This window comes from Tupaia chinensis, unplaced genomic scaffold, assembly GCF_000334495.1.
Source record: "Tupaia chinensis unplaced genomic scaffold, TupChi_1.0 Scaffold000459_1, whole genome shotgun sequence".
Classification (NCBI taxonomy): Eukaryota; Metazoa; Chordata; class Mammalia; order Scandentia; family Tupaiidae; genus Tupaia; species Tupaia belangeri.
In genome coordinates, this window is record NW_006159968.1 from 2193811 (window position 1) to 2220942 (window position 27132).

Consider the following 27132-nt stretch of genomic DNA (forward strand, 5'->3'; position numbering starts at 1 on the left):
ATCTTGGGCACGCACACACACGCGCCCGGTGTGAGTTTTAAGCCACTGGGTCTGGGACTTGAACTGCAGTCAACTACATGGGAGTCTAGCGACATAGCCACTACGCCAACTGCTGGCCCCAGAGAAAGAGTTGTTTATTAAGTTCATTTTCCCATCTTTTAATTGGGTTAATCATTTTTCTCTGGGTAAGCTACTTGACTTCCTTGTATATTATGGTTATCAGTCCCTTATCTGAGGCATAGTTAACAAAAATTTTCTCCCATTCTGATGGTTGTTGATTCACACTAATTGCTGTGTCCTTTGTTGTGCAGAAACTTCTTAGTCTGATGTTATCCCATCTGTCTATTTTGGGGATTATTGTCTGTACTTTGGGGGTCTTAAGAAGTCTTTGCCTACCCCAATGTCTCCCAGAGTTTCCCTAGTGTTTTCCACCAGTAGTTTTAGAGTTTGCAGTGGGAGTCTAGATCCACTTTGAGTTAATTTTTGTTAATGGTGACATATAGGGGTTCAGATTCATCTTTATGTAGGTGGATACCTAGTTTTTCCAGCACCATTTGCTAAAGAGGTCTTCCTTTTCCCACTGTACTGACTAGTACCCTTTGTCAAAGGTCAGTTGGCTGTATGTTTTGGGATTTGTTTCTGGGGTCTCTACATTCTTCCATTGGTCCTCATGTCTGTTTTTGTGCCAATAGCATTCTGTTTGATTGTCACAGCTATGTAATATATTTTGGGGTCAGGAAGTGAGATGCCACTCACTCCACTCTTTTTGTGTAAGATTTCTTTGGCAATACAGGGTTATTTATGATTCCAGACAAATTCTATGATTGTTTTTTCTAGATCTGTGAAGAATATCCCTTGTAGTTGTATAGAGATTCCATTAAATATGTAGATTAATTTGGGTAGAATTCCCATTTTGATTATATTAACTTCCCCAACCCAGGAACATAGGATGTCCTTCCACTTTTTTGTGTCATTTTTAAATTTATTTTTAAGATAGTCATAGTTTTCCTTATAAAGGTCTTTGACTTCCATGATTAGTTTTATTCCTAGGTATCTTATACTTTTCATAGCTATGGTAAATGGGATTACTTTCTTCAGTTCTGTTTCTGTCTGCTTGTTTGTATATAGAAACGCTATAGATTTTTGTAAGTTAATTTTGTATCCTGACACTTTACTGTATGTATTTATTACTTCGAGAAGTTTTTTCGTGAATACTGTTGGGTCTTCTATGTACACAATGATGTTATCTGCAAACAAAGATAATTTCAATTCTTCTTTCCCAAGAATGCCTTTTATTTCATTCTCTTGTATGATCACATTGGCTAGGATTTCCAGTACTATAAAGGAGTGGAGAGAGTGGACAGTCAATGAGTAAGGTCCTTTTGCAACTGATTCTTCAGATGAGAGCCCAACTCTGGACAACACCTACTTTGCAGCCTTGGAAAGAACACAGTTAAATTGTGGTCCTGATCCAAGAAAATGAGTTATTAAATGTGTGTTTTAAGCTGCCAAGCCTATGCTAGCACAGTATAGATAGCTCAAAGAATCTTTCCCCTTATGAAATATGCTGGTGTACAAAATGGTTTTATGACATGTCCCTAGTGGTGGCCTCCAGTCACATGGCTGATCCTAAGTCCTATTATTTACAGCAGATATTTTAGGCTTAAACTCCTGCAGATCCACCTGTTACAGAGGTGTCCAGGGCCTGATTGCTGATGTGTGTGCACCCAGAAAGACTCACATGCATCATTGGATGTCATCACATGATAATGGTCAACTTAACTTCTCTGAGAATTCTGTTTGTCACAGCATCCCTAAAAGCATGCAGCATGTTATAAAGGACCATATCTTCAGTATAAAACAAATTCCCAGAGATCTAAAATATACTCCTTAGAAATTTGCAAGTTTGTGGACATTTTTAATGATAATTAAAATATGACTTTATGTGTATTGACTCTACAGTTTTATTTATTTATTACATTTTTGCCATAGGGTGCATGTACTTGCCAGAAAGAGAGAGAAACAGTGAGAGGGAAAGTGAGAAATCATCCCTCCTCCCCGGGGGGAATGGCTATGCTGTAATCCTTTCTCCTTCATTCTTCTCCTGGGATTTTGGGCACATATGGATACATGTGTGCCTGGCATAATTTTCAAGCCACTAGGTCCCATTCTTGAACTGTAGGTGACCATGTGGGAGTCCAGCACCTTAGCCACCGTGCTACCTGCTTGCCCCTCATTTTTTTCTTTTTTTAAATAAATGTTTATTGTGTTTTTACCACATGTCAAGAACAAATCTAGGCAGTGAGCATATGACAGTGAAGAAGACAAATGAGATTCCTGCACTTACATCATGTTTATGAAGGGTCCTTCCAGCTTGAAATAAGAACAGTCATATTTTAAAACATGTATTATTAAGCTACCTTACATACAAAAAAAAAGTGTAAAACAAATGTATTATTAACAAGTTACTATAAGGCAAATGCTCTTTTAAGAACCAAACAAAAAAAGAGATAAAACCTTGCTAACTACACTGGAAGCCCTCCAGGTTCTCCTTTCCCTAACCCCTACCTTCAGAATAACTGTGATCATGAGTTTTATGGTAATCACCTATGGACCTGGCTCTGTGATTTTACTACTGGTGCACATTCCTAAATACTACAGTGTAGCCTTTCCATGCTTTTGCTTATTTAATTTGTCATTTAGGACTCTCTTAAGACATAGGTTTTCTTCCATACTTCCTTCTTTTCCAGTCTTTGAAGTCTGTTTCTTTGGAAGCTGGATCATTTGCATGCAGAGCTTCCTCAATAGGAACAGCACTGGTTGCATTCTTGTGCTAAACTTTAATGCTTACCTCAGTTTTCTGTATTCTCTGCTGACTGGTAGTTGACTATAGACTTAATCATTTTTAATTTTGAGTATTTGGAGGGACACCTACTTCTTGGAGAGTATCATATTCTTCATCAAGAGGGACATTGTGTGTGTGTGTGTATGTGTGTGTGTGTTGTCAGTTGCCTTTCTGCTCAATGCTTAGATCTTTAATTCATTAGAGGCTGAAAAATAATGATATTTTGATTTGAGCATGTCTTCTTCGTCCATTTGTTGGGGAATGTCTCTATAGAGAAATACCTGTCATTAGATTGCCTAGTAATTCCATTATTATAAGAAATAAATGCTTGAGTTTTTCCTTTTAATAGCAGTGACTCAACTAGACCCACATGGAAAACTTCCTGGGTTTATGTCCCAGGACCTCCCTAAACATACTGGGCACATGCACACTTGTGATCTGTGCCAGTGGTTGGGTCATGGCATGGGGACCTTGTTGGGAGTGTCTGTCTCTCTGTCTCTTATGAAAAAGATGAAAAAAATCAACTTTAAAATGAGTGCTTAGAAAGCAAAAACCTCAATAAAATAAAAATAATGTAAAAAATGTAGCCAGGATATTATGTGTTTAGGAAAGAACTGTGTTTTCTATACAGATTTAGCCCTACTGCATGTTTTTCCAGCTTCCAAACTCGGCACACTTTGCATCTCCCCAAGATTGTGAAAGTAAACAAAAGTGTAAAATAAGTAGAGAATAAAAGTAAGTAGAGAATAACTCAGCTTTAAATATTCAACCATCTTTTTTAGGAGTGAAGTGGGGGGGGGAGACATACTACCAAAATTGACCCAGGTACAAGGTGTTCTAAGGTTTGATGCCACCTAACTTCAGGAAACGTCCTCTCTAATTAGAAAAACAGGCACTACATAAAGCAATGAGGACAAGTACCAAATAGTCATACTGCTGAGCAGTGCTGAAGGAATGTAGAGGGTTCCTATTCACCCCTCATCGTAGTCAGTTATGGCTGCAATAACACAAATACGATAGGCTAGGTGGCTTAAACAAACATTTATTTTTCACAGCTCTGAAGGCTAGGAAGTCCAAGATCAAAACACTGGACAGTTTGGTGTCTGGCGAGGCCCTCTTCCTGGTCTGCAGAGAGCCATCTTCTCCTTGTGTTGTCACATGGTAGAGGGAGAGGGGTCCAGTGTGATCCCCTCTTCCTGTAAGGACATTCATCCCATTCATGGGATGCTCACCCTGCGCCATAATCATTTTTCCAAATGCCCTACCTCCAAACATGGTCACTATGGGGATTAGGGCTTCAACATATACACTTTGAGATGATACAAAATTCAGTCCATAATATCTACTTAACCAAAATGTGTACTCAATACATGGTAGAGATTCCGTATTTGCTGACATGAATATCATTTTTAACTTATTAGTTGTAAAGGTATGCTATAGATTTTTACTAGAAATATTATTTTGTTGCTCTAGAAAGCACAGATAATTTTTATTTGTTCTAGTTTATTCATCCATCCATCTATCTACAAATCCAATCAATCATTACAATTATTGATTACCTGATAATTACCTGGCACTTGCTAGAAATCAGAATTTTTTTTGAAGGAAATATGATGTTGCTGTCAAAGAACAGATGTCACAGCAGACAGAGAACCAGCTAAGCATGTAATTGCAAGTGTCAAAGATACTTAAGAGCCAAAATATATATATACATGCATTTTTTGGAAAATATTTACAAACTAGAATTTTCAATTATTTAGATGAATTTCCCTCTGGTCAGTTGGCATTGTGATAATTTCTTCTTGGAAATAGAAATGACACAAAAAGGAAAAGCAAAGCGTCAAAAACAGAGAAAGGGGGGGAAAAATAGAAGCACTCACAGTGGTAATAAGTAAGCAGTGATAGGAAATACCATCATTGGGAAACTTACTCTGTGCCCTCTACTGTCCCTGGCAATTTTACATTGCTTGTTTTAGTAAATCTCTCCAGACAAGCGTAATGGTGAATTTTATGTGTTGACTTGGCAAGTCCATGGTGCCCAATTATTTGGTCAAACAGTAGACTAGATGTTCCTGTGAAGGTATTTTTGTGGATGTGATGAATGGTTGCAATTATTTAATATTAACTAACACACTCACTTCCACAATGTGTGTGGGCCTCATCCAATCAGTTTAAGGCTTCAGAGCAAAGACTGAGGTTCCCCAAAGGAGAAGGATTTCTGCACCAGACTTAACATAAACATTTTGCCTAATTTTCAGCCTGTACACTCAAGACAGTGATGTCATCTCTCACTGGAATCTCCAGATAGCTAGCCTCCATAACAAAGCAGGCCAATTCTTTAAGTTCTCTGTGTGTGTGTGTGCATGTGTGTATGTATAGTTAATGGGATACATATAACATGCTATAAATGTGTGTCAGTGTGTGTACATATGCCCTTCATGTACAGGGTTAGTCATGGGACCTACTTCTGCAAGGCTATGGGGAAAGTAGGGAAGCATGTGAACCTTTGGGGAGAGGTAGCAGCTCTGCCACACCATCCTCCATTTTGAAGATGAGAAAGTTAAATCTCATAGAGAGGCTTGGCTTGCCTAAGTCGTACAACTAAGAAAAGAGGGAGAGGAGCTTCGGCCATCCCAGGTCTCTAAGATTTCCATGCCATTTCCTCTCACTCCCACACCTGCACTGCAATGCTTCTCCAAGCAGATAATGACTGTGGTTACTTCAAAACAACTCATATGCAAAATGATCTGCCTTGCTACAGGGAATGCCAACCCTCACTGCCTTCCCCCATAAAAAAGGAATCCCACTATTGCTCACACAATGCAGTAGACTCAAACACCTGCCAACTTGGCATGCTTTCTATCAGTGCCGAATTTCACTACCAGGCCTTGATGAAGGTCTGATCATGTATTTTTAAAAAATGTATCCCACTATGCTGGCTGTACCCCTCCATCTGTCTCATGCTGGGTAAAATCTGCTACAGCTGCAGTCTACACCTGCTAGAGAGCCAGACGGGTACCTTGAGGGTGGGGGACAATTTAGCAGGTGGATGCTAAAAGCTGGCAACCACTTTGCAAAAATTTCTCATTCTTTTATAGCCTTAAAGGAAATAAAAACAAAGAAAACTAAATGCAGGGGGAAGATCAAAAGCTGGTGCATTGGGGATTTGTATTTTCAATGCAAAATGTCATTTGCATTGTGGAGAGAAAGGGTGCCCTCCTCCTCCTCCAGCTCAGTCTAAATTGAAACAGCATACTTTTGTGTGGGTGAAGCTCAAGTTCAGGCTGCAAGTGATCTGCTGTGGGGGAAAGAGCTGAACCTCAGTGCCAACAGTTCCAAATTTTCCTTCTTTTCTCTATTTTTCAGTGACAAGAAAAATCAAGGACCACATTCCAGATTCTCCCATCTTGTTTCTTCTCCTGAATCACATCTTTTGAATACTAGTGAGAGTTGAGCATGACACTTCTACTGACCAGACCTGGGGCTGCTGTCACCTGGTTCTCCACCTGCTATGAAACCAGGCATGAGCTATTTCACCTTCCTAAATCTTGATTTCCTAATCTTTATAATGGGAAAAAACTATTATCTCCACAGTACTTTTATGGAAATTCAAAGAGTTCATGCAGGCAACGCCCTTAACATTTAACATAGTGCTAGATGTTGAGCAAGTGCTTCCATAGCAGAGGCTGCTGTCATCACATTCACCACCAACATCATCATCATAACAGCAATCATAGTGCCTCTAGTAACAGTAGCATTTAGAGGCTGACGTAGTTATAGACGTAGACGTAGGCATAGATATAGATGTAGACATAGGCTTCTGGCTGTTCTGCCATTTTTGGTTGTGTGATAATTTGACCTAACACTGAACATCTTTGAACCTCAGTTTCCTCATCTATAAAGTAGGCACAGTTTCATAACTTGTGGTTTTTTCTGAAGTGCTAGATACACTATGGAGGGATAGTATAAGTTTCTTGTCATAGAGAAGACCAAATAAGAAAATAAGCTTATATATGACATGAGAAAGTATTGATTTTAAGCATAACTTTCAAAATGTAACTCTCTTTATTTTGAAAGAGACTAATCATCTTTTTAGTTAAATAAAAAAAGGGGAACTCAAATAAGCAAGAGATTTTTTAAAAATTACCAATTAGCCCTCAACTTAAGGATAGCCACTGCCAATATCCTAGTGTTTATCCAAGAAAACCATCTTGATGGCCAGGCTGATGACATGTGAGAGTAGGCCACCTAGGGAGAAGAGCTTTGGACATAAGAGCAGCCACCATCTGGGGTCCACCATGTGGCCATTGCCCTGTTGGAGTAGAGGGCTCCACCAGATGGCAGCTCAGCCCCCTGCGATGATTCCCTGGAAAGGCAGTGTCATCATCTGTCACACTGCAGCACTATCATCCCACTCCTCATCTTCAACATGGGACCAAGATGGCCACACCAAAAAATTTCGTTTCAAAGATACTTTATCAAAAGGTAAGGACATAAGCTGAAATCAAATCTATTACCTTCAATGTACAGGCTCTGCCTCCCTTCTTTCATTCAACTCTCAGACCCTGGGTTAGTTCTAGGGTCCATGCAGCTCAGGGGCTCACGGGCTCACGGGCTCACAGTCTAATGAGCAAGATAGACAAGGAGGTAGTAACATCACTGTGATGAGCAACAAGATGTCAGTAATCCCAGATAGTTGATCCCATCTCTGCCTAGATAACAGAGACAGACATTTCCCAGGCATCCTCTGAAATTCCTTAGACAGTGGTTTGCCCATGGCTCAGGTCCAGTGTCCATCTTTCCTTTCACTCCAAGCTCCAGGACAGCAGAGATCATTTTAGTCATAATCATTATTTTATCTCCAATTATCCAGTGCTTGCTGGGAATGTGCTCAGTAAATGTTGACCAGACAGATGCTCTTTAAAGACTTAATGAGTTGTGTAGTGTTTGTGGTGGACATCTGCTATCTCACTCTGTGTTCAGTGCTATGGTCTGAATGTTTATCCTCTCCAAAATTCATGTTGAAAATAAACTGCATTGTGACAGTAGTAAACAGTGGGACTTTTAAAAGGTGATTAGACCATGAGGATTCACTCTCATGAATGGTTATTGGTGTAGTTATAAAATGATGAGTCTGGTCCCCTCTTGTTCTCTCTGAGCTGCCATTCATTCAAGGCCCCTCACTAGATGTCAAATCCTCAATCTTGGATCTTCCAGTCTCTAGCATATTAGCTAATGAAGTTCCCTCCCACTTTGTAATATCAGCTCCAAACTCTGTAAAAGTATTTGCTTACCTCCCATTTGGGAAGAAGATGCTTTTGGAGCACTAGATCAACCTCTTCCATTCTTTGATCAAATAATAAAATTCTACTCTGTTATACTGAGCTGGTTTTGTTTGACCTGCATGAGTGGCACAAGGTAGAACAAGACCCCTTGGGTGGTGATCTGAAAGGATCAGGTGTCTCTATCATTCTTGTTCACATGTGCTGTGTGATTTTTGTTTACCTTGGTTTTGGTGCTTGGTCTCCCTCTCTTCTGCCCTCTTTTCTTCAGCAGAACAGAATCTCCAAGATTTCACTAAGTCCCCAGTGTACAGAATACTGCCTGGCATTTAAAAAGTACTCAATAAATAATCGTTTGACAAGCAAATGGCTGGGCATGACCCACTGAAGAAATGGCAAGAAATACATTGTGTCTGGTGCAGAGATAAAGAGCCACAAGTGACACAGGGTGGGATGGAAATGTCGACTTGGTCCAGATTTCCCAAGGTATCCTTTGTGTGCCACGTTCATTCATGCTACGCTTTACACATCTCTGATATAATTATTTCATAGCACTGAAGGGAATTGAATGCTTACCTTTTATTTCTGTCTCAGAATCAGAATAGCAACCCTAGAAGACAGTTGTCTCTGAGAGGCAGCTTTGCAAGGGAGAGGCAGTACAGTGGGTGTGCAGAGTTACGATATTTTCACTCTCTTCAATGCTGTGTGGTTTGGGGCAAATCACCTAATCTTTCTAAAGGGCAGGTTTTCCATCAGTAAAATTGAGATTATTGGAGGATAAATGTTCCTTGTGGTCTATTATAGAATGTGAGTTGGATATCTATACCTTTACTATAGTTTCACCCTCAGAATACTCCTGCATTCTGTCAGCCCCAGGTAGATATGGATTATTATTCTAATTTGACAGATAAGGGACCAAGAGGGCAGTCACTTGCTTGAGTCTATTGTCAATCACTGGAGGATCTACAACCAGGGGCTCAGGTCTGTCCCAAACTCCAAGACATTTCCCATTTGTACTTCCCTGTCTACCTCACAGGGATGTTTTGGTGATTAATTTTGCCCCTCCTTATTCTTCTAAAACATCCAGGTTTGGTGCTCATGACACCAGACCACACCATCTGTTGCCCCTTCTTGGTGTAGTCAATTACTGACCCTCCAGTCCTTGAAGATGTCAGTACCTTCCTCATTATCACTCTCTCCAGTACAACTGTTGTCTTTCTTCTTGGTAACATCAATCTACACGTGGCTCTCCCCTCTAATACTTTGGTCTATCAGATTCTTTCTTTTATCTTTATTTCAAAATGCCTTCAAAAACAGCTTTATCAAGTTATAATTTGTGTGCTCTTATTTTCACTTGTTTCAAGCAAATAGTTCAATGATTTGCAGATTTAGGGTTACACAACCATTACTATAGTTCAATACAAAATATTTTACCACCCACAAAATGATTCTCCCTATTTGAAGTCATATTCATTCTCATCTCTCAGCCCCAGATAATCAGTCATCAATTGTGACTTTATGGGTTTATCTATTCTGTACATTCCATAGAAATGGAATCATACAGTAAGTGGCCTTTCATGTCTGGCTTTTCTCATTTAGCAGAATGCTTTCAAGACTTACCTATGTCATAGCATGAATCACTACTACATTCTTTGTTGTTATTTTTTTTTTTTTTTGGAGAGGTTTTCGCTATAGGGCGCGTGCGCTCGCCAGACAGACAGAGAGAGACATAGAGACAGAAAGCGAGAAATCACCCCCCAGGGGGGATGGTCACGCCGCAATCCCTTCTCCTCCATTATCCTCTCGGGATCTTGGGCATGCACGCACACGTGCCGGGCGTGAGTTTTAAGCCACCGGGTCTGGGACGCGAACCACGGTCAACTACGTGGGAGTCCAGTGACATAGCCATTACACTAACTGCTGGTTCCCTACATTCTTTGTTATGGTAGAATATTCTATTGTATAAATATACCACACTTGCTTATCCAAACATCAATAAATGGACATTTGCTGTTTCTATTCTTTGATTATTATGAAAAATGTGGCTATGAAATTCGCATGCAAGACTTTGTGGAGACATGTGTTTCAATTTCCTTTGAGTAGATACATAGGAATGAAATTGCTAGGTTATATGGTAAATTTATGCTTAACTTTTGCCAAACCATTTTCCAAAGTGGATGCATCATTTTATACTCTTGCTAACAGTGTATAAAGGTTCTAGTTCTCCCATAGCCTCTTCAATACTTGGTAATATGTTTTTTTTTTTTTTTTGGAGAGATTTTCACTGTAGGGCGCGTGCGCTCGCCAGACAGACAGAGAGAGACATAGAGACAGAAAGCGAGAAATCACCCCCCAGGGGGGATGGTCACGCCGCAATCCCTTCTCCTCCATTCTCCTCTCGGGATCTTGGGCACACACGCACACGCGCCCGGCGTGAGTTTTAAGCCACCGGGTCCGGGACACGCACCGCGGTCGACTACGTGGGAGTCCAGCAACATAGCCATTATGCTAACTGCTGGTTCCCAATACTTGGTAATATCTTTTTTATGACAGCCAACTCTGAGTGGGTATGAAGCAGTATATCATTGCGATTTTTATTTGTATTTTTATGGTGGGTAATGTTGTTAAGTATTTGTCCTGTGCATCTTGTCTGGTCACTCACATGTTTTTTTACTTTTCTACTTATTATCTTGTCTTTCACCCCAAATCTGTCAGATACTCTCACAGTCAGATACTGGATCTTGTCATTAACAATAACTGAACCTCCCCTGTAATCTCCATTTTGAACATTTCACACTTAACAACTACCATCTTTCCAAATCACTTCCTCTCCACCTACAACAATTTTTCAACACTCCTGGAATCAAATTCAAATCACATTCCTTTTGGAAAATAAATGTAATACACTGTAAAATTATATGTGATTCAATATAATATAAACAAGGTTATGATAATAATGAAAAATTTTTAAAACTTCCATTGATTCTGACCCTTTTCACTCATCCTTCATCATGTCTTTATTCATGTTATTCAGCTTACGTTCCATGGGCTCTTATTAAAATCATTGTTTTGCAATTCTGGTAAAACCACTATACTGGTTGAATCCAACACTGTTGTTATTATGCAACTTCACCCACATGCTGAACATGGCTTGAGAAAACACACACCCAGGTCTTTCTTTAAATTCATGACCAAGAGCCTCAAGGTGTACTTCGTGGTGCCTGGCAATCACCTTACCCAGTCCTATTTATTGACTCTCTTATTTCCCAGGTGACCATTTCATACCTTGTCCTCTCTCCTCAAACTTTCAGTACATTCTCTTCCAGTCTCATTCTTAGCTGATTCCATCCTTCCTATTTCACTAAGAAAAATAGAAACAATTATAAAGACACAACTAGCCATTGCCACCACATATATCCCACCTACAGGCATCTGTTCCTGCTTTCTCTTCCTTCCTGTTTCTATGGAAGGAGAGTCCTTGTTGCTGTTTAAGTCTAATTTACCACTCATACATTGCAACCCACTCTCTCTTATCTACTTATGGAAAAGAAAATGCTCCAGAAATTGTCCCCTCTCTCCTACAGCAACAGCATGCCAGCATGATGTAATAATTCCTGTCTTAAATAAGCCTCTTCTGATTCCCTTTATAACTACTCCCCTCTTCCATTTCTCTCCTTGCAGTAGCAACAAAATTGTTTGGTAGATTTGTCCTCTATACTTGTATCTAGTTCTTTTTCTCTAAGCCTTGCTCAAACCCACCCTAATTTTCAAGATTTTCAAGATTTCACCCCTTCTATGACAAATCAGCCCATGCTAAAGATGCCAACCACCTTCAGTACTGTTAATCCAATGGTCAATTCTTCGTCCTCATTTGACCTGATACACAGCAGTACAATATAGTTCTGCACTCCCTTCTTCTGGACACACTTTTTCCACTGGGTTTCCTGTTTTGCCTCACTAGTTTTATGTTTCCCTTGCTGTTTCTTCCACAGCTCACCAAGTTTTAAGTTTGGCACATGCCAGACCTCTTCTCTGTCTGTACTCACATCTCTAGTGCTCCCATCAATCTCAGGAGTGTAAACTCCTCTGTAAACCATGACCCCTCCAATTTCCTCTCTAGCATGGGCTTCTACTCCACATTCATATACCAAAATTTCCATCTGAATGCATACGCATCTCAAATTTAACATATTCAAAGCAGAGTTCATAATTCTATCCCCTCCAAATCTGCCTCTGAACTGCCCTCCCTATCTTAGCTAGTAGTAACTTCATCTTTTCAGTTTTTTAAATAAAAAACTGGGGAGGCCAGCAGGCGGCATAGTGGTTAGGGACACTGAACTCCCACATGGCCAACCTCAGATCAAGTCCTGGACTTGGTGACGACTTGCTTTCTACTTTCCATCTCTCTCTCTCTCTTCCCCTCTTTGATCAAATTAAAAATAAATAAATAAGACTTAAAAATAATAAAAAATTGGGACTCATTCTTGATTCTCACTTTAGTTTTCTAGGATTGCTCAAAACAGAGTACTAAGAACTGAGTGGCTAAAACAACAGACATCTACTATTTTAGCGTTCTGAAGGTTAGAAGATTGGCAGGGCGGGTTTCTTCTGAAGCCTCACCCCTTGGCTTGTAGCTGGCTGCCTTCTTCCTGTTTCTTCATGTCATCTGTCTTCTGTATGTGTCTTTATCTAAATTTCTCCTTCTGATGAGGACTTCAGTGATATTAGAGTCCACCTTGATGACTTCACTTAACACTGTTATTTCTGAGGTCATTGAACCCATAATGTCTCTCTCTGTACTGTGGCCTACATCCGCTCTATCAGCTGAATCCTTCAGTTGGGTCCACCTTCAAAATATAGCCTGAACTTGAGCCCTGCTCTCCAATTTCAATGTTTGTATCCCCTCTCTTTTTTCTTTTATTATTTTTTATTTATCATTATCATAACCTTGTTCATATTACATTGAATCACATATAACTTTTCAGTGTATTATATTTCTTTTTCCAGAAGGAATACCATGCATTTCGGTCAATACAAAGACATTAAAATCCCCATCATCATCAAATAGCTTTTCTTTTTTTCAGATTATTATTATTCCAATTATTTTTTTAAACATTCAATCACTATTTATCATTTTACTTGTAAAAAGACTTTACCCAACATGAAATACTTCTCAGACCAGTCCAGTTGAGAATACTGTACGCATCATCATCAACAGGTAATAAACCATTTCTGTATCCCACTAATGTCATGCCTCTCTATTTGTTCTCTTGCTATCCTTCTCCAATCTCTTCTCTTCTCCCACACCGTTCCACAGTCTTCATCATGGTTAACTATTGTCCCTGCTTTTATGCCCTCCAATATTTCTATCTCTACCATAAAGTGCAGATAGTTGGTATGTATTAAGTGGATACTTACAATATATTTCTTTCATATCCTGGCTTGCTTCAATCAGCAATAGATTCTCCATATCTGACCACTTTCTATCAAATGCCAGGGTCTTATTTTTTTTTTATGGCTGAGTAGTATTCCATAGAGTATATGTGCCACACTTTTTCAATCCATTCATCAGTTTGTGGACATTTGGGTTGGTTCCATGTCTTAGTGATCATAAATAATGCTGCAATAAACATTGATGTGCAAGTGCTTTTCCAACTGAGCATTCTCCTGTCCTTTGGGTAGATACTGAGAAGTGGGATTGCTGGATCAAATAGTAGTTCTATTTGTAGATCTTTAAGGAACCTCCATATTGTTCTCCACAGTGGCTGAACCAGTTTATAATACCACCAAACAGTGTAGGAGAGTTCCCTTTTCACCACATCCCCACCAACACTTACCACTTTTTATATTTTTAATCTTTGTCATTCTAACATGGGTTAAGTGGTATCTCATTGTGGTTTTAATTGTCATCTCCCTTATGATGAGGGATGTTGAGCATTTCCTCATATGCTTTTTGGCTCTTCATATGTCTTCTTTAGAGATATTTTGTTCAGTTCATTTTCCCATCTTTTAATTGGGTTAATCTTTTTTTTTTTTTCACGTAAGACATTTGAGTTCCCTGTGTATTGTATCCCCTCTTTATTAGTTTACTGCAATGTCCTTTTTAACTGATATCCCTATTTGTGACCTTTCTTTCTATAGCCACTGTCAACACAGCACAGTGGTCTTGTAATAATGAAAGTCAGAGTATGCCATTCCTTTGCACAAAATCCTCCAATGGGTCCCATTTCCCTCAAGGAAGAGCCAAGTTTTTCTCACAGTCTACATGTCTCTATAGGATGCTACCCCAGCTTTCTCCCTGTCCTAATTCAGTACACATTCCTCTCCAGCCACACCAGCTTCCTTGCTCTTCCCTGGATATGATAAACACACTTCTCCTTGGGGAATTTATACTTGCTGTTATCTTGAAACTCTCTCCTCAAGAAACTCAAGTGCTTCATCCTTAAATGTCACCTCCTTCAGCAGAAGAAGTGTCCCCTTCCCAGCATAAAGATATTTTAAAAAATTTAAATAAAAGAATAAAAATTCAAAACACTGCTAGTCCCATGTTTTTCAGATGAAAAATACATATATTTGTTGAATAAATTGTATGTATATTTGTTGAATAAATTAATGATATTCATCCATATGGAAAAAATGGAGAAATAATAATAAAATGTTTCTCCAGTTTTCTTTTTCTTTTGTTTTCTCTATACCCACTCTCAGTCCGATTTACTGTGACTATTTTTTTTTTCATTTTTCATGTCTCACTTTCTTTCTGCCTCTGTGTATTCTTCTGTTTTTCTCCACTCTCCTTCTAATTCTGCCACATCAGAGGGAGTCCCTTTCCAGCCATCTGCTGCAGCTAGTCCCATCTTCTCTTCATCCCCACTGCCTCACTCATCAGCCTGAAAGGCAAACAGTCTGCAGGCATGACGTGGTTTGCTCTCGGGCGGTTGATGTGTCCATATTTTGTTGTTGGAAGCATCTCCTTGTAGGCAATTGCATATGTAAATGAGATGAAATAGGGAAGCTTAGTTATTTGTTCCTGAGACCGAGCTCGTTTTGTAGTCATCTCAGCCTTCTATTTCTTCTGACCATATATATGACTGGTTCAAATGGATTACTGGGGAATAAGGAGGAGAGAAAAGTTTGAAATTAGTACATTAAAGGCCCTGGCAGGGAGGAGGTTGGTGACTGGACTCTGGGAATGGGAGGGTCTAAGAATTAGAAGAGGGACAGATTTGAGACAGTAGACCTGACCGGTGCTGTTGAAATGGTACTAGGATTTGGGAGTCTCAGGAGATACTGGAATAGAGTTGTTTTTTGGCTGTCTAAACACTAGAATGCATTAATTTCTGGGTGTCAGAAATAAGGCTTGGTTTGCGTGTATTTGCTGTCTCCTTATTCCTGGATCAAAATCCATTATTAGTATTGATCATTTAAAATATTTGACTGGCTTTGCTCAGTTCTGTAGACTCACCAACTCTGAAGTTCACCAGACTGATGGATGCTCTGGCATGATTGATCCAACCTGTTTTTTATATTTTTTGACAGATTTTTTGCTATAGGGCATGAACACTCAACAGAGAGACAAAGAGACAGAGAGATAGAAAGCAAGTAATCATCCCCTGGGGGACAGCCATGCCTCAATTCCTTCTCCTACCTTCTCCTCTTGAAATTTTGGGCATACATGCACACGTTCCCAGCATGAATTTTAAGTTGCTGGGTCTGGGACTCAAACTGGGTCAACTGCGTGTGAGTCCAGAGGTGTAACTATTATATCATCTGCTGGTCCCTCAACCTCTTTTTTATCAACAAGAAAACTCGGGTTTAGAAAACGGGAATTGAATGACTGAGGTCACTGGGAAAGCCAGGTATATTTGTGATACAAATTCTTATTTTTAAAAAACCAACAGCAATAAATTAGTTCATTTTCATGACTTGAGTGGCCATCCCTGAGTTCTCTTTTGACCTTACCTCACATTCAAATAATCAGCAACCCATGTTGTTTTCCTAGTCCACAGTTTATCACCACTTCTCACTATTTCCTTGCTGCTACCATTTCTGAGATAGCAACATTAACCCCAAAACTTGTTTCCTTCCTGTTCTTGCCCCTCACCAACCCCTATTATTCACTTTCTCATGCAGCAGACACAGCAGTCATGAAGTAAATCACATTATGTCACTCTCCTATTTAACCCATGTTTTGGCTTCTCATTGTTCCAAAAATGTTCTCTGGACACTTCAATATGGCCCACAAAGCTCTGTATCTTCCACATGGTTCTGCTCTGCAGCCTTATCTAGAACCACTCGTCTCACCCTTCTCACCTCTTATCTGCTAGCCACACAAGCCTTCCTCAAATCCATCTTGGCTTCTAATATCATTCTCAAATAAATGAAATGAGGGCTCCTTGGAGAATAATGGACATTAGATCTGGGGATATGAAATAAACAAGGTAAGCCTAGGTTATCATGTAGTTCCAGATATAAAGGAATTATTTTTAAAAATAATAATGATGGCCGTACATAGGAGTGACATAGGAACCCACTGAAAGAGTTTCTAATGGCCCAAATTAAACTATTTGAGTGGCAAAAGAAAATGATATTAGATTCTTACCTAAAGTATAAAATAGACATCATGCATACCAGATTTATTTATATCTGGTCATGCTTAATTGAATAAATGAGCAAGCAGAGAGTAGAAAAACCTCCTGTGCAGAAGTCCAAATAATCTGTGTAGTCACTCCATGATCCAGGAGGTGGGGAACAGATCTGTGCTCCTGGAGAGTGGGTTGTCCATAGCACTTTCTTCAGTGTATGGAAAGGAGCAGGGCGGTGGAAAGGATGCACATTAAGCAGTTTCCGAAACTGTGAATTAAGGGTCAGCAGGTGGCCTGGTGGTAAGGCACGGGACTCCCACATGGCTGAACATGATTTAAGTCCCAGATGGTGACTTGAAAATCATGCCAGGTGCATGTGCTTGTGTGATCAAAATACCAGGAGGAGAATGGAAGAGAAATTATTGCAGTGTGACCTTCTCCCCTGGGGGGCGATTTCTCACTTTCCCTCTCACTGCCTTTCTCTGTCTCTCTCCAACAAGTACACATGGCCTATAGTAAAAACCTAATTACTTTTTAAAAATATGAGTCAAATATAACTATTTATTGTCATGGAGTAGAGGCATGCATATTTTCATTTAAAAATTAGAGAAATGTTCATATTTTTATGAATACACTAAAAATAAAATGTAGTTATATAGGAATGAACATAAAAGAATATGGAAGATACACAAGAAACTAACAACATTTTTTCAGAGCATGGCATTGTGTTGCTGGGGTGACATGAACTTTTTCCTTACATATCTTTTTATTATTGGTGTGGTATGATAAACATACATGACTTTAAAATTTAAAAGTCAATAAATAGGGAAAACAAACCTAGTTTAATTCTGGTGATCAGGTTTGACAGCAAAGCTTTGGTTTCACCCCAGCCTCTATTTCTTTTACATTTCAAATACAAATAGGTGTAGTTGACATTTATAAGTGCCTCATAACTTCCAAAACCACTAACAATGATGTCCTTTTTTGATATCCAAGTGACTTTTTTTAAAGAGATTTTTGCTATAGGGCATGTGTGTTTGCTTGAGAGACAGAGAGACAGAGAGACTGAAAGAGAGAAATCACCTCTCAGGGGAGATGGCCATGCCACAATCCCTTCTCTTCCATTCTCCTCTCAGGATTTTGGGAATGCACACACACGTGCCCAGTGTGAGTTTTAAGCCACTGAGTCCAGAACTCAAACCGTGGTGAACTATGTAGGAGTCCAGTCCTGTAACCATTATGCATCTGCTGGTCCCCCAAGTGGCTTTTAATGTAGATTTTAATATCATCCCATTTTACAGAGGAGGCAAAAAGCTGTGCAAGGACTTACCCAGAGTGGCACAGCACGGCATTTGGAGCACAAGAAATGACCTCGTGTCTTGGGCCACATTTCCAGCTCTCCCTTCAGTTACTTCGCCTGTGCATGAATACTCCTTATAGCCCGCGCAGCAGAATGTGAAGAGGGATTTCTCAACCAGAGTCAAAATCTTCTAGAGGAAACAGACTATACTATTTTAAATGATCTTGAATTAAAATCCTAAGGAAACTGGCAAAACACTCTTAGTTTCATTGCATGTATTAAAATCTATATCCACCAGTCCTTCACACGATACTTTTAATGTAAGTGAATTGAATATATATTTATATATATATGTATATATAGCCACAATCCCTTCTCCTCCATTCTCCTCTCGGGATCTTGGGCACGCATGCACACACGCCCGGCGTAAGTTTAAGCCACCGGGTCCGGGATTCGAACCGTGGTCAACTACGTGGGAGTCCAGCGACATAGCCATTATGCTAACTGCTGGTCCCGAATTGAATATATTTAATCTTTTTTTTTTCTTTTTCCAGAGAGTGCATGAATTCATCAGAGAGAGATGGAAACATGAGACAGAAAGAGAGACAAAGCAAAGGATGGGGGAAGGTACCCCCCCACACACACAGAGCATCATCATACCCAATCTTTTCTCTTCCATATTTTCCTCCTGTCAGGAATTGGGGCAAGTATGAGCCTGGTATGCCTTTTAAGTCACTAGAGCCAGGATTTGAACCATGCAATCGGCATTTTGGGATCCAGCTCCCTTTACCACTAGACCATGAGGGTGGCCTATTTTTGAACATATTACTAAGAATTCTTCCAGCTGCAAGTCAGTGACATCTGATTCAAATGCAGTGACATCTGACTCAAACTGACTTAGGAAAAGCAACATTAGCATCTCATGTGCACAAAAAGATCAGGGTCTTCCTTGATCCAAATGTGATGCCATATCCTCAGGGATCTCTTTCCACCCCTTTGCTCTTCTCTTCCATATGTTAGCTGCATCCTCATGCAGGCTCCTCTACCTCAGTGGCCAAAGTGACTGGAATCTCAGCAGAAAATGGAAGTGTCTGTAGGTGCTCCAGCACTAGTCTTCGGCTCAGTGCTGTTTGTCACTGTTTACCTTGATGGCCTAGCTTAGCTTATGTGTTCATCCATGAGCTAAACACATGGTCAGCAGACAACAGAATAGTTACTGGCCAGACCTTCGACTAGACACTGTTCTGCAGCCCAGAGATGGGTGGGCTGTACCAAAAACACAGAGGTGTAGAGGCGCAAAGAGCCATGGTGAAAATTCAGGGCACTGTGATGAGACGAGAGAATGGATCTCGTGCAGACAGAACTGAGAGATGCCTTCTACACTGAGTGCTAAAGATTTCCCGCAGGGAACCAGAGAACCAGCTGTCTAGGTTACCAGGTTGGGCAATATCTAAGATGTGAAGGAGAAAAAAAACTAAAAAATTCCATCTATTTAGTAGAATCAAATGTGTTCTAGCCACAGGGTAGACATTCTCAATACTTAACTTGGAAGTAACTTATTACTGGCTTTATTTTGCCAGGTGAAATTATTTAGGATTAGAGCAATTAAGTAATTTTCCCAAAGTCACATAAATAGTAATACGTTTGAACCTAGATTTGAATTAAAACTTTATTATTTGCATTACATCAACAATTAAGAAGCAAAAAGACATTTTGAATGCATGCGGTTATGGAGTAGATAGGACACTATATTTTTATAGTTTACATGAAGTAATTTAGTCTTCTAATTAAGTAGTAATTTAATATCCTATAGATTTGTACCTGACTTAAATACCCTCAGGAGAGTAAAAAAAAACCCTGCGGTTTCTGAAGGAACATTTCCCTGACTGTTTAATGGGTTCTGTGGCAAATTAGCACATAGTTAATGCCAGCAATGATACAAACCGAAAGGAGCCTAATTTAGTGATTCAAAACAGGAGCTTTCGAGACAGGTGGACTTTGAGGCTCTGGGATCCACACCATAGGCCTGGACTTAGCCCGAAGCATCCACCCCCACACCAGCAAAATAGGGACAATGCCAGCTGGAGTGGCAGGCAAGGACTGAGTACGAGAATGCATTCAAAGCTCACTGTGCAGGGTGAGAACTCACTTAAGTGCGGACCTACCTACCTACAGACTGCAGGACCTGGATCAGTCGCCTGTTTAAAGAGATGAAATGAGATAGCCCCAGCTCTGGAAAGGCAGGCACCCTGACATCATTGAGAGATGAGAAGGAAAAGACTCACTGGTTACAGTAGAGTACTGGAGACACCATCACTCTGCTACATGGTGAGACTGTGAGCCCCTGACAGGCAACAATCTTTGTGTGACTCATTGATACATCCAAGTGCTTGGAAGCAGCTCGTAAACTGTTGGTTGAGTGAGTGCATTGAATGAATGATTTCTATTCTGGTATTTGGTCTATGTAGGCAAGCACTAAATAGAAATACCTAAGTAAATATCTATAGCCAAAGTCTTAATATATTGTCCGTTTGTTATTCTTGATGCTATTTATAAGTTTTCTCTCCTCAGCCTCTACTTCGTGACAATCTAGAACTGGGAGTAAATGCCAAATATTGGTTTTTATTTTTAAAAGAGAAAGTGATATATATATATATATATAACCGATGATCACACTGCAATCCCTTCTCCATTCTCCTCCTGGGATCTTGGGCATATGCACACAGGCACCCAGCATGATTTTCAAGCCAACTGGTCCAGGACTCGAACCAAGGTTGGTCATGTGGGAATCCAGTGTCTTAACCACTATGTCATCTGCTAGACCACAAGATAAACAACTTTGAGATACTCTTGCCAAGCCATGATCCTCTTGCTCCACCCTCCTAGTTAGTTAGGATTACAGGTGCACCATACAGTCCCCAGGCTGTTTAGATTGGACCAAATCCAGGTCTCCCATGTGTCCCTAACCTCACATAGCAGTGCCCTACTGCTTGCACCACTGTGGTTGCGCCCTAGTATTATTTTGTTTAATTTCTCATTCAGCAAATATTCCTTGATTTATTGAGTATCTTCTGTGACTGAGACATTATGATAAGGATTGGAGAAGCAAAGATGGAAATGATATAGCTTCCATCCTCATGAAGTTCACAGTTCAGGAGAGACAGACTGGTGACTGGATAATTAGTAAGTCAAATGTGGCCAGTGCTATATAAGAATAGCAACACAGGACCCAATAGGAGGACAGAGGTAGCATGGAAAACTTCATGTGTCCACTGTCTCGATTTCACATACCCTCAAGTCCATTCTTCCTCCATTCCTCCCCGTTCATCTTCTCCAGGTCAGGAAACAACAGTTGTCAAGAAACCAAGAGCACTGATCTCTCTCCTTGCTCTCTAGTGAGCTCCAGGGTCACTTCCCCCAATTGTCCTGAACATACCCACATCTCTCCATCACCACAGCCCTCTCTCTAGTCCAACAGACTCAGAATCTGCTCTGTAATCTGCTGCAGAAGCTGCCTCATTGCTCTTGCCACTCCTAGTCTTGCTGCCTTCAGCCCCCTATCCTGTCATGATCCATTTCCCACACTGTGGCCAAAACCACCTTTTAGAGAAATGAGTCAGAACACATCTCCATACCACGTACTGGAGGTTTCCCACCACCTTTGGAAGTATACCCGTCTCTTTATGCCATGACTATTTGTCTTTCCTCCTTGCTCACCTGCCCCATCTGCCATGCTGGTCCCCCTTTCTTGCAAACTCTCTTGAGTCTGAGAGCTTTCGCATTTCTCTATCTTTAGGGGGTGTAAATCTCCTTTTAATTTTCATGAAACTGTTTCTTTCTCCTTCTCAGGTCTCACCCCAGTGTCACCTCTTCAGAGAAGACAGTTGATGATCTACTGTCTACACCAAGTAGAATTCATTCTAATTCTGTCACCTTCTTTTCTTGCACAGCCTATATCATAATCTTCCTATGTAGTTTTATTTATTTCTGCATTTATTGCCATGCTCCTTCTTACTCCCAAGAGTATAGAAGTGGCTTGTGGGCAGGGGAGGATACCTAGAGTTGATTTCTGCAGTTGAAATGTTTTCAGTCATGGTCACCACTCAATCCCCAGCTCCAAGGGCTCTATATTGTTTGCTGAAAAAAAAAATTAATAAATGAATTGATGTGGACCTTAAGCCACTGAAATTAGGGACTTTTACACTAATGAAATCTCATGCTCTTAAAACACAAAATTATTTAGATATATACACACAGACACATTCAGGGCAGGTGGAAAAGTAGATCAAAAATAAAGTTCCAAATAGACACTGCCAGTTCTCTTCTACAAAATATCCAAAGCCTTGAAAATATGACTTCTGTGTTAGCTGGAAAATGTGAAGATTCAACTGTGAAGATTTTGTGGGTAAGGTCTCTCTCTGCTTTTGGGCAAATGGTGAGCTGTGTGACAAGGAAGGTGAGATCATTTTCGGTAGCTGCCACTAAATTTGAGAAGGGTTGATTGATATGACAAAGTCTTTTCACAAAGGCATAAATCAAAGAAGATGACTGACAGTGAAGTAAACATTTTAGAACTAGAGTAATTAGGAATATATTAGCAATTAAAATAAACTTATTATCATTAACAAAATTGGCAGTTGCTTGCAATTTCCCCAGGGGCCTCATTTCAAGTTTATCCTTGTAGATTATATTAAAAAGGCTTAATGTCTTTGGAGATATAGTTTCACGTTTGTGGATTGCATTTACTCATGTCCCTATCCAGAGTTAGTACAACTCCATGGTTCTCAAATAGTAACTGTCTGATACCAGGTTCCTATGAGCCAGATGCAGGGGTCTTAATACTAAGCTTGAATAAAACAATTATTTGCTTGGTTCTCTGAGAAAATTAAATTAGTGGATAACTTGTTTGTTTTGTTTTGTTTTGTTTTGTTCTCTCTCTTTTTTAAGCCTCAACACCTGACACCACTTGCCCATTAAGAAATAAATGTCAGGGACTACTGAATGGCATAATGGTTATGCCACTGGACTCTCATGTGGCTGACTGTGGTTTGAGTTCCAGACCTGGAGACTTGACACTCAAATCAGATACATGTGCATGCATGCCCCAAATCCCAAAAGGATAATGGGAGAGAAGGGACTGTGGTGTGTCCATCTTCCTGGGGGATGATTTCTCACTTTCTGTCTCTCTGGCAAATGCATGTGCCCTATAGCAAAATATCTCTCAAAAAAGGAAAGAAATGTCTGAAGATGACTTTGGTGCTAAACTCATTATTTTTTTTCTTGGTCATAGGGAGCTCTCCAGAGAGAGATAGAGATGTGAGAAGAAAAGTGAAAAATCACTTCCCAGGGAAGATGGCCATGCCACAATCCCTTCTGCCCCACTCTCCTCCTGGGATTTTGGACATGTACACACAGGCGCCTGGGATGATTTTCAAGCCACCAAGTCCAGAACTCAAATTGCAGTCAGCCATGTGGGAGCCCAGTACCTAAACCACTATGCCTCCTGCTGGCTCCATAAAGGCTTAATGTGAAGCAAACAAACAAATAAGAAAAACCTTAGACACCCCTTTCTCACACTAACAGCAGCTGTGGTAGCAAGTGCTGATGACAGAGACTTTGCATGGGAACAGGGCAAGACTGAATTCTTCAGTGCCTTCACGCTGTGGTTCTTGCTTTCTACCCCCTCATGGCAAGGGTATCTGGATCATCTTAAGGCATCAAAGTTAGTTCAGTTAGGGCTCCTCATTTCCAGCAACAAAAACTGATCCTGGCAACAGAATCCAAAGGACTGGAAGACTATTAGAGAGCTCACATAAATGGTGGGAATCTGAGTAGGTGTGTAGTAAAGAATTTGGCCTCAACCAAAGGGAAGTTCTTGCTTTCGTGCTCAGCTCCTAGCAGGTAATATCTAGTGTCTGGTAAAATAGTAGGGTAGCTTTATCTTTTCTCCAGCAGGAAATTAGCACTCAGAATTTTTCTACAGTGAAACCCAAGGAGAATCATGCTCCAAAATGTGACAAATGTCCACTTCAAAAGTAGCACTGTGGGGCCAGCTGATGGTATAGTGCTTAAGGTGCTGGACTCCTATATAGCTGACTGCAGTTCTAGCCCCATACCTGGTTGCTTAAAATTTACACCGGGCACGGGACCAGCGGTTAGCATAATGGCTATGTCACTGGATTCCCACGTAGTCGACTACAGTTCCAGTCCCGGACCCGGTGGCTTAAACTCACACCGGGCTCGTGTGCGTGTTTGCCCAAGATCCCGAGAGGAGAATGGAGGAGAAGGGATGGTGGTGTGGCCATCCCCCCTGGGGGGTGATTTCTCGCTTTCTGTCTTTCTGTCTCTCTCTGTCTGTCTGGCGAGCACATGCACCCTATAGTGAAAACCTCTCAAAAAAAAAAAAAAAAAAAAGGGCTGACCACAGCTTGAGTCCTGGACCTGCACCATAGAGAAAAACCCTTAAAAAAAAAAAAAAAAAGAAAGAAAAGAAAAGAAAAGAAAAAATTTACACCAGGCACAAGTACATGAGTGCCCAAAATCCCAAAAGGAGGCTGGAGGAGAAGGGATTGTGGCATGGCTATCCCCCTCCCCCCATGAGGGGGAGGAGGAATGATTTCTCATTTTCCCTCTCTTTGTCTCTCTCTGTCTCTCTACAGCCCTATGGTGAAAACAAATAACAAAGAAAGAGGAGAGGAGAAGAAAAAATGAAAAAGTAGCACTGTAGGGATGACCAAGATTCCATTTTGTGTTGGACATTCTCTCCTCAGAAGAATCTGAAAACCTAGTTGCTTCCCACTGAGGCTAGGCATGTCTAACCCTCTCAGGGCACTGACAGGAAGAAGCTGGGAGGCAGTGGAGAAGGCTGGACTGAGAGGCAGTAAGGAAGTCAGTCAGGGGATAAGAAAGCAAGAGGGTAAGCCAAGTCCCATTCCAGAGAGACAGACCTGATAGGAATTGAAACATTTTATTCTATCCCCTGGACTCTGGGTGCATTTTGGACTTGCCATTGGTAAGATTGTGTTCTTTAGGGCTATGATTAACTGTCTGAGCTTTTCACCTGGGATGTTATGGGATGTGATGGAGGGGTTACTTAAACAAAATGTAATGGAGCCAGTAGGTGGTGTGGTGGTTGAGGTGCTAGACTCCCACATAGCCCGCCGTGGTTTGAATCCTGGACCTGGCGACTTGTTTTCTCACTTCCCCTCTCTCTCTGGTGAGCACACATGCTCTATAGTAAACTTAAAATAATAATAAATAAAATAAAATAAATAATTTAAAAATGAAATGTAATAAGCTGCTCTGACAATAAGGGTTTACAGTTAACCAATGGCAATTAATATGCACTGCCATAATTTATGCTGTTCTATTTTTCAGGTGAAAATTGTTGGCTTCATTAAGTGGAAAGAGCATCTATATTACAGAATTTGGAGCTGAAAAGGCTACTAAAGACACAGATGAGGGGTGATCTGGACATGTAGAGGATGGCCTCAGTAGACCTAGAGGCAGCCAAAGAGACTGCAGTTCAGTGCTTCAAGGCCTTCTGTGGAGTTTCCCACAAGCTGGCCCATGTGTTCTACCTTCAACACCAAACCAAATCAAAGGCTATCCTTTTTCCAGGTCTCCATGGATAAATCATTGCTTCGATTGTCTCAGTTCCCTGCATGCTGGTGCGTAAAGTCATTGACACCTGCTACGTCCTGAAAAGATTTTCTTCTATGTGTCTTATGCATTAACATTTGGACAGAAGACTTAAACTACAGAAAGTCTGGAAACCACCGGAACCAGTTTTCTGCCCAAATGAGGCATTACCTTTCCACGGAGTCCTGAATGGATGGGATTCTTCTGTTGCATGTGGCATTGCTTGAGGTCAGTCTTTCAGACATATTCAGAGATGGGTTAGACTAGTTTAGAGCTTAAAGACAGAATCAATCATGTGTCTAGTGTCTGGGCAAGGTGGGCTGGAAGACTAGGGTTGTGGGGACATCTAGAGTTGACTTCTCCAATATCATTTGCCTCAGGGCAGTCAGACTTCTCAGTGGCTCAGGGATTCAACGTTTATCATGAACTAGCTTTGGGAGTCATGTTGTGTTTATTCCTTGTACTCTGTTGATCAAAGTGATTGGAAGCACATTCAGATTCAAGGAAAGAGGAACGTGTACCATCATTCAAATTGGGAAGGAAGTGAAAGTATTTGTAGCCATGTTCTAAAATCTTCCCATCTCAAACTGAGACGAGTTGAGCACAGCTTATGGACAGACATGTCACACACCCTCTCTTTTAAACCTTGTTAAGGTTTAAAATCTTTTTACGTTTTTAAAATCTAGTAAGAACTTTAATTTTTCCCATTTTACAGATGAGGAAATGGAGATGCAATGAAGTAAAATCACTTGCTGAAGGCCCCTGTACTTGAGTCCTCAACGGTGAACTAGTTATTCTTTGTTACTCTCCTCTGAGTTTATTCAAATTAGTAAAAGTCCTTCCTAAAACATCAAGTTTTGCCTTTATTAAACTAATGGAGATGGGAGAAGTTTGGACAAGCACAATGAGATAACAATTTAAAAATTATTTTATACTTGATTTTGAGATGTGTTTTTGTACTTCCATTTGATTACTGGAATGTCGGAAGTTTGGGGTATTTGAATAAATCACCCAAATAATACAAATTAATATCCATAGATATGGGTCAAGGAAGCACCAAAGATAATTCATTGTCCTGTTCTGCCTTCTCTTTCCTATCTTCAGTCTGCCGAATGGAAGACATCACTCCTCAGATGTATGCAACAGATGAACCTAAATAATGCTGCCCTCCCCAAATCCCTGAAGCAAACAAAAGAGCTGTCTGATTTTCTCAGACTTTTATCACTGGGTTAGTCAAAGGAGATTTTTTTACCTATAAAGTGAGAGTAATAGTGTACTCAATTTTAAGGTCAACATCTACTATGGTTTGAGTGCCTCCATCAATACTCTTGTTGAAACTCAACACCCAGTGGGGCAGTGCTGGGAGGTGGGAGTTAATGGGAGGTGTCTAGGACTAGGGCTATTTGCTCAATCATGGATTAAAATCATCTGAGGGAGGAAGTAAGGCATTCTCCCCAACTGGTTCCAGCCAAAGTGGATTGT

The 27132-nt window shown here is 40.4% G+C and overlaps 1 protein-coding gene and 1 long non-coding RNA gene across 6 annotated transcripts in view; both read left to right on the forward strand.

Annotated features, from left to right (window-relative positions):
* TMEM71 (transmembrane protein 71) overlaps nucleotides 1-18297 on the forward strand; it is a 59479-nt gene extending 41182 nt beyond the window's left edge. For 2 of the 5 annotated variants that reach the window (XM_027774594.1, XM_027774595.1), the window contains 2 exons: nucleotides 6212-8613; nucleotides 18011-18297. In XM_027774594.1, coding sequence (XP_027630395.1) covers nucleotides 6212-6299 — 88 coding nt within the window. In that variant the 3' untranslated portion in view covers nucleotides 6300-8613; nucleotides 18011-18297. The remainder of the gene's footprint in view (nucleotides 1-6211; nucleotides 8614-18010) is intronic. The other 3 variants (XM_027774596.1, XM_027774590.1, XM_027774592.1) reach the window with 3 other exon arrangements.
* Nucleotides 18298-18575: 278 nt separating this feature from the next.
* On the forward strand, nucleotides 18576-26620 carry LOC114009095 (uncharacterized). The gene is made up of 3 exons (XR_003550570.1): nucleotides 18576-20337; nucleotides 25387-25878; nucleotides 26366-26620. It is a non-coding gene; the product is annotated as an uncharacterized LOC114009095 (long non-coding RNA).
* The last annotated feature ends 512 nt before the right edge of the window (nucleotides 26621-27132 follow it).